General features: G+C 48.5%; 1 protein-coding gene across 1 annotated transcript; it reads right to left on the bottom strand.

The window, feature by feature from the left end:
- Positions 1 to 804: 804 nt before the first annotated feature.
- On the bottom strand, positions 805 to 4,941 carry TLCD5 (TLC domain containing 5). The gene is made up of 2 exons (XM_006148793.3): positions 4,021 to 4,941; positions 805 to 1,934 (listed from the first exon to the last, which is right to left on the bottom strand). The coding sequence occupies exons 1-2, from the start codon at positions 4,217 to 4,219 to the stop codon at positions 1,396 to 1,398; spliced, it is 738 nt and encodes a 245-aa protein (XP_006148855.1). The 5' UTR covers positions 4,220 to 4,941; the 3' UTR covers positions 805 to 1,395.
- Positions 4,942 to 6,991: the final 2,050 nt, after the last annotated feature.

Here is a 6,991-nt window from a genome sequence, read left to right as displayed (position 1 = left end):
AGGTCTCCTTGGCAGGCTGGCTCTTAGCCGGCACCTGATAACTGGGATCTGGGGAGGGCCCCCACCGGGACCTGCTAAAGACTGGCTTGCTGTGCCTAAACTGTGTGCCAACAATACATTTTATGCTGAACACATGCTTGCCTCTTGGGAGTCTTGCATTTTGTGACGTGCCAGGCCGAGGCTAGATAGCCTGGTACATGGCCTGTCCCCAGTAAAAACCTCGGGCACCAAGTCTTTAATGACTTTCCCCGACAGACTACACTTGTCATCTTGTCACAAATCACTGCTTCAGGAACTGAGCACCTCCTCTGTGCCCACTGGAAAGGGACTTTGGAAGCTCATGTCCGTTTCCCTTGGAATTTGTCCCAGATGCCTTTTCCCTTTGCTGGTTTTGTTTCGTGCCCTTTCACTGTCATAAATCAAAGCTATGTTAAGGCTACACGTTGAGTTCTTCGAGTTCAAGTGAACTGGGGAAACTGGGTGCACTTTGGAGGAACCTCTGACATGTCGATCGTGAGGATCGCTAAGTAACCACCAGCCACTGTCAGTTCTGCTCCCGTCCTCTGTCACTCTTCTCTTTTCTTTTTTTGGAGAGGTTTTTGTTTGTTTGTTTTTGTTTGTTTGTTTGTTTGCTATACGGCACTGTGTGCTCTCCAGAAAGACAGAGAGACAGAAAGCGAGAAATCACCCCCCAGGGGAGATGGTCATGCTGCAATCCCTTCTCCTCTATTCTTCTCTCGGGATCCTGGGCACGCACGCACACGCGCCAGGCGTGAGTTTAAGCCACTGGGTCCTGGACTCGAACTGCAGTCGGCTACATGGGAGTCCAGCGACATAGCCATTACACCAGCTGCTGGGCCCCCCTCTGTCCCTCTTTATGTAAGCGGATCCAATACCCAGGTCCAATGCTCAGAATGCCAAAGGTGTCTCTCTTCCTGAAAGTCCCTCACTTCATAGTAAATGGGGTGAGTGCATATCCATTAATTACTGCATGGGGTGCAGGAATAACTCTTGGCTGGAAGAGCTGCTTCTCAAAGGAGTAAGAAATAGTCACCTTTCTCAAGTTCCTTTCTAAGCAATCTGGACATCGAGCCTCCGAGGGACAAGAGGAGCTGGGGTCATGACAAACTAAAATGAAAGCCAGTGAGGCTGGCCTCCCAGTTCGGACTTATTCCAATGACCACTGAGTATTCTCACCTTCTAGAACCGTGTCACAGTAGAAGTTGGGGTTTTAATACTGGCGTATGCATGGCTTGAAGACTGACCAAACTGATCAATAAATTTAGCCCTTTTTTGAAACCTAAGTTTGTTCTAAGTGTGATTCCAGAGCAGCTGTATTTCCCACCTGGCTCCATGGTTGACTTAACCCAATCCGTTATCGGCCGCAAGCCTTGGCTAGTGCGTCTTGAGATGCCCATTCTGTTTGCCCTGCCGTTCCTCGCTCCGCCTGCTCCTCCAGGCATGGTACTTCTTGATGCTTTTCTTCCATGCAAAGCGCCAGATGCTAACCATAAAACACCACGACACAGCGTACATGGCTACACCCCCCGCCTTCACGAACCACTTGGGCGTGGGCGAGACCATTTCACAGAAAAGGAGGCGCGCTCCGACGCCAATCCTTACTCCAGTGAACAGAGCCACAAAGAGGAAGTCCACCACGTCTCCGGTGAAACTGTGGTAGCGGCCCGTTTCGCGGAGAAACCAGCGCATCTGCAGCAAGGGGTTGGTGATCTCGCTTCCGAAGAGGACGGCGTTGACCTCTGCACCGGACTCCCCGAGCGCCAGGGCCATGATGATGCCCAAGATACTCAGGGTGTGGTGAGCCAGCATGAGGGCGCCCTCAGACTGGAAGTAGATGCACCAGCCCAAGTCGAAGATGAAGTAGCCCAGGGTGAGACAGAGCACGTGGACCTGCAGTGGTGTATTGGGCGAGCCTGAAATACACCAAGACAGAGCAACTGAGTAACTGGGGATGCCCCGCTTTGCAAGGGATCCTATGTTGTGTTCTTCTTTGTTTTGTTTTTTGTTTTTTGTTTTTTGTTTTTTTTTTTGCAAGGGATCCTATGTTGTGTTCTTTTTTTTTTTTTAAGAATTATTTTATTTAACTGTATTTATCTATTCATTTGTTTATTTAAATTTGACCAGAGAGGGACAGAGTAAGAGAGGGAAAAAGTGAGAAAGCAAGCCACCAGGTCCAGGACTCGAACTGCAGTTGGCCATGTGGGAATCCAATGCCTTTAACCACCATACCACCTGCCAGCCCTCTATGTTGTGTTCTAACCCTTATTTATCCCTGAAGAGGACAGAAACAGGGGCAGGTACGTGCTTTTTAGTGATAATCAAATAAAGACTAAAATGTTTTGTCTTTATCAAAATCAGCGATGTTCTGGCCCTAGGAAGTGCTGTTCTGAGGAATCAGACTTTAAGGGGTATTTGAGCCCAGGTAATAACCTCAGTGTCCTCTCTTCAGGACAACACGAAATGCAGTTAGGTACTTCTTTCCATTAAAATCCCAATCTTTCCTAAACACGTGTTCTTAACCAACTAAAGATATGTTTCCGGACTCTTGATTCATTCCGTCCTGAACGTCAGATTAATTTCCTAGATCATAGGTTAGGCTTTTGAACACTGGTGGCCCTAACCCATTTTGGAAGTACTCTGGAGAGAATCCCAAAACTGAAGAGCTCCCATGTCCAGAAACCCTGACATGTCTGAAACCATTTCAGACCTTCATAAAAAACACAGAGCTTAGGAGCTGCTTTCAGCGTCGGCAGGTAACATGGTGGTTAAGACACTGGACTCCCATGCTGCTGACTGCAATTCAAGTCGTAGACCCTGCAGCTGGCTTTCTCACTATTCCTCCCTCTCTCTCTGGTGAGCACGCATGCCCTATAGCAAATTAAAAAGTAATGAGGATAATAAATCAAATTAAATACCTAATTCTGAAAAAAAGAACTGCATTGATCTCATTCAGACAGTATTAGGGAAAACCTAGGAGCTCAATATGAGAATCTGGAAATTAACAGAAAAGAATCTAAGGAATTTTTAAAAATCATATTTCAAGAAAGTTAGGGACCCAATTAGGTCCCCTAAGATTCTTGTGTTGAAGTCTGAATGCCTAGTACCTTAGCATATGACCAAGCGGGAGATAGAACCTTCCAAAAGGGTAATTAAGGGGCCAGCAGGTGGCATGGTGGTTAAGGCAGCTGGATCCCACACAGCTGACTGCACGGTACAAGTCCTAGACCCAGCGGCTTGAAAAAGAACACTGGGCACATGTGTGTGCATGCCCAAAATCCTGAGAGGAGAATGAAGAAGAGATTGCGGCACGGCCATTACCTCTGGTGGTGGTTTCTCTCTCTCTCTCTCTCTCTCTCTCTCTCTCTCTTTGAAGAGGTTTTTGCTATAGGGCATGTGTGCTTGCCAGAAAGACAGAGACAGAGAGACAGAAAGCGAGAAATCACCCCCCGGGGAGCGGGGGTGGGGTGGGGGTGGGCGGAGATAGTCACACCACAATCCCTTCTCCTCCATTCTCCTCTCAGGATCTTGGGCACTCACACACACACACCTGGCATGAGTTTAAGCCACCAGGTCCAGGATTCAAACTGCGGTCAGCTACATGGGAGTCCAGCGACATAGCCATTACGCCAATTGCTGGTCCCTGGATACGTGTGCGTCTGTGCCCAAAATCCCAAGAGAAGAGTGGAGGAGAAGGGATTGTGGTGTGGCCATCCCCACAGGGGCGCTTTCTCACTTTCAAACCTCTCTCTCTCTCTCTCTCTCTCCAGCACACACACACACCCTATGGCAAAAACCTTAAAAAAAAAATAGAGTTATGAAAAGTGGAAACAATAGGTGACCTAACAATATCAGAGTTAGCAATGAAGATGAATGGAGACTCCAAAACAAATTAGAATGAGTCTCCAATATTCTTCAGAATCGTACAAATTGCATTCGAAAGCCCCATCCGCCTAAGACTCCCCCAAGTCATCAACCCCTAAGGGAGCATCCCCTGCCTACCTGGGTGGGTAAAAGGCCAAGGGCCATCAATGAAGCCAATGTAAGCCGAGAGGCCTATGGAGAGGACCCCGTGGGTGAAGGTAACCAGCCGGCAGCTCCACTCGTAGCTTCGGTGCTTGTTCAGGTGGCAGAAGGAGACGTAGAGCGACAGCCAGCCACACAGGCTGCCCAGCACCCGCAGACACAGAGCTGAGGCCATCCTGCGGCGAGAAGGCCCGTGCCAGAAACACGCAAGACGCACCCTAAGAAAACAGCACCGGGTCGCTCTGTGCACGTGCCCTCACGCCTGCTGCAGAACAGGACAAACGCCTTCGCGGAAACATTGCTTCCCTAGCCACACCGCCAGGCATCTCCTGGCTACTCCCTTTACGCCATGTTCCTTAGAGAGGACTCGTGGTCACCTGGCAAGACCTGGAACTGCAGACAGGAGCAGCGTTCTATGTGTGTCTAACACCATGTCGAGATGCACGAACATCAATGACCACCCTCCGCAGGCCGACTGAAGACCACATGGGGATAACAAAGCTCGCGTGTTAGAGAATGTCTTCACATTTCTAAAACTGCCATAAGAACCTCTCAGGGAAAACACAGAGCACGACCACTTTGGTTTCCGCTAGTGGTCACATGACTCACGGCAGTTTCATGTGGTTTTAAGCGGATGCTAAATTCAGCTGAGGTTTAAATTTAGGTCACGGGTTTATCAGTCAAAATCAAAACTTGGGGGCCAGGTGGTGGTGCAGAGGTAGACTGGGATGCCCACACGTCTGACTCACATAGGGCCCCCGTTTCGAAAGTGAAAGCCTCAAGTACGCTGGGTACATGGGTGCCTACGATCCTCACAGTGCTGGGGTGAGCCGCAGCAAAACCTGCTGAAGGCTCTCTCTCTCTCTCTCTCTCTCTCTCTCTGGCTCATGGAAGAAATAAACTTTAAAAAAATGCTTACTTGGGGACCAGCAGTTAGCATAATGGCTATATTGCTGGACTCCTATGTAGTCGATCGCGGTTCGAGTCCCGGTCCCAGTGACTTAAAACTCACGCGGGGTGCCTGTGCGTGCGTGCCCAAGATCTCAAGAGGAGAATGGAGGAGAAGGGACTGCGGCATGGCCATCCCCCCTGGGGGGTGATTTCTCACTTTCTATCTCTTTGTCTGTCTCTGTCTGTCTGGCAAGCGCACGCACTCTAGAGCGAAAACCTCTCCAAAAGAAAAAGAAAAAAAAAAAAAAGCTCACTTGGGGCTAGCAGATGGCATAGCAGTTATGCCACTGGACTCCTACATGGCCGACCTCAAGTTCGAGTCCCATACCCAGTGGCTTGAAACTCACACCGGGCTCCTGTATGAGCATGCCCAAGATCCCAGGAGGAGAAAAGCGGAAAAGGGATTGCTGCATGGCCATCCCCCCTTGGGTGGTGATTTCTCAATTTCTCTCTCACCATCTCTGTCTCTCCCCACGGAGCACACACGCCCTATGGCAAAAACCTCTTAGAAAAATAAAAGCTTACTTCTTAAAAAAAAAAGGGGGGGTGGTGATCTAAATATATAATTCAACAAAGAGTTCAGATAACCTAGGAGGTGAAAATGGAATTCTAATTCTATTCAGTTATGAAGTCCAGTTTGGGGACCAGCATGTGGCATGGCAGTTAAGGCACTGGACTCCCACATGGCTGACAATGGTTTGAGTCTCAGATCCGGTGGCTTGAAACTCACACTGGGCACATGTGTGTGCATGCCCAGAATCCTGAGAAGAGAATGGAGGAGAAGGAATTGAGGCGTGGCCATCCTCCTTGGGGGGTCATTGCTCACTTTACTTCTCACTATCTCCGGTCCAGCAAGCATACATGCCCTAAGGCAAAAATCTAACAACAAAAAAAAAAAAAAGGAAAGAAAGAAAGAAATTCAGTTCAAAAATTTACCAAAGGGAAAACAGGACTTTGAGGTGCAAGATGGGACTTTCTGTTGAGATATAAAAAATAACTTTAAGACAATTATCCAGTTAAAAATGAAGTGAAGTCAAAGAGCTACACTTGGGAAGTTACTGAGAAGAACAGCGATAACTGAGTCAATTTAGTTATAAAGAGCTAAAATTGAAAACGGCCAAGCCATTAGCTCCTCTACTGGAAGTACAAATAGAAATATCAAAAACATTTCAGGTATCTGTCTCATCTCAGCATCTGCATGGCTACACGTATTGCTTAACCCCATTCTGACAAATGAAATGGTATCCGTGGACCCACACACTTCAACACACAGGCCACTCCTAAGAATGCTATCCAGAGAGGGCTTTAGGAAGGTCAAGTTCTGTACAGCTTTCATCCGAAACCAGATTTCAAGAAATCAGGTTCAAGAAAACAGTGGGTGTCCACCATAGGCCTAAGTTTCAATTCTGGCTCTGCCCCTAAGGAGACTGGGGTGCAAATCACTTTTAACCTCGAGAGCCTCTGTTAAAAAAAGAAAAGAAAAGAAAAATTAATAAAAAGGAAAGAGGAAAGAAAAGGGAGGTAAGAAAAAGGGATGGAAGAACTCTGTAGCCTGGTCCAGTTCTGAGGTCAATTTTGCAAAACATCGAGGCCAATTTTCAGAGCAAGGGCTAGAAATACAAAGTACCCAGAGTGAAAAGAGCTGTCCTCGCTTATTCCCTTTTGCAGGCCAGGGTCACTGGCCAGTAATGCGGATCGGCTCGTTTGGATACGCCGATTAGTATTTTTAGCGTCCTCCCCTCTGAATCCTAATTCCCTGGGAGAACAGAGGGAACAGTGGCCCATTTACAAACACTCAAATAAAAGAGCAGACATTGGTAAATGGCAGCTCCGACTCGGTGACCTTGGGAACTCCGAGTCTGGGTTTCGGCGCGTACTCTGGGTTTTGGAAAAGCACGGAGGGGTGTGCCGATGGCCACGCAGCGCCAGAGTCCCGGGCTCGCCTCGTCCGCGCCGCCTGGCGAGGAGGAGCGCGGGCGGGCGCAGCGGCTCCGGG

The sequence above is a fragment of the Tupaia chinensis genome, unplaced genomic scaffold (genome assembly GCF_000334495.1).
Source record: "Tupaia chinensis unplaced genomic scaffold, TupChi_1.0 Scaffold000247_1, whole genome shotgun sequence".
In the NCBI taxonomy this organism is placed as follows: domain Eukaryota; kingdom Metazoa; phylum Chordata; class Mammalia; order Scandentia; family Tupaiidae; genus Tupaia; species Tupaia belangeri.
Note: the sequence above shows the minus strand (reverse complement) of the source record. Positions and strands in the feature narration are given on the sequence as shown.

Coding starts and splice junctions, on each gene's coding strand:
- TLCD5 (XM_006148793.3), bottom strand. CDS start 4,219: ATGGCCTCAGCTCTGTGTCTGCGGGTGCTGGGCAGCCTGTGTGGCTGG. Junction 1,935..4,020: donor TTGGCCTTTTACCCACCCAG/GTAGGCAGGGGA, acceptor GGTGTATTTCAG/GCTCGCCCAATACACCACTG.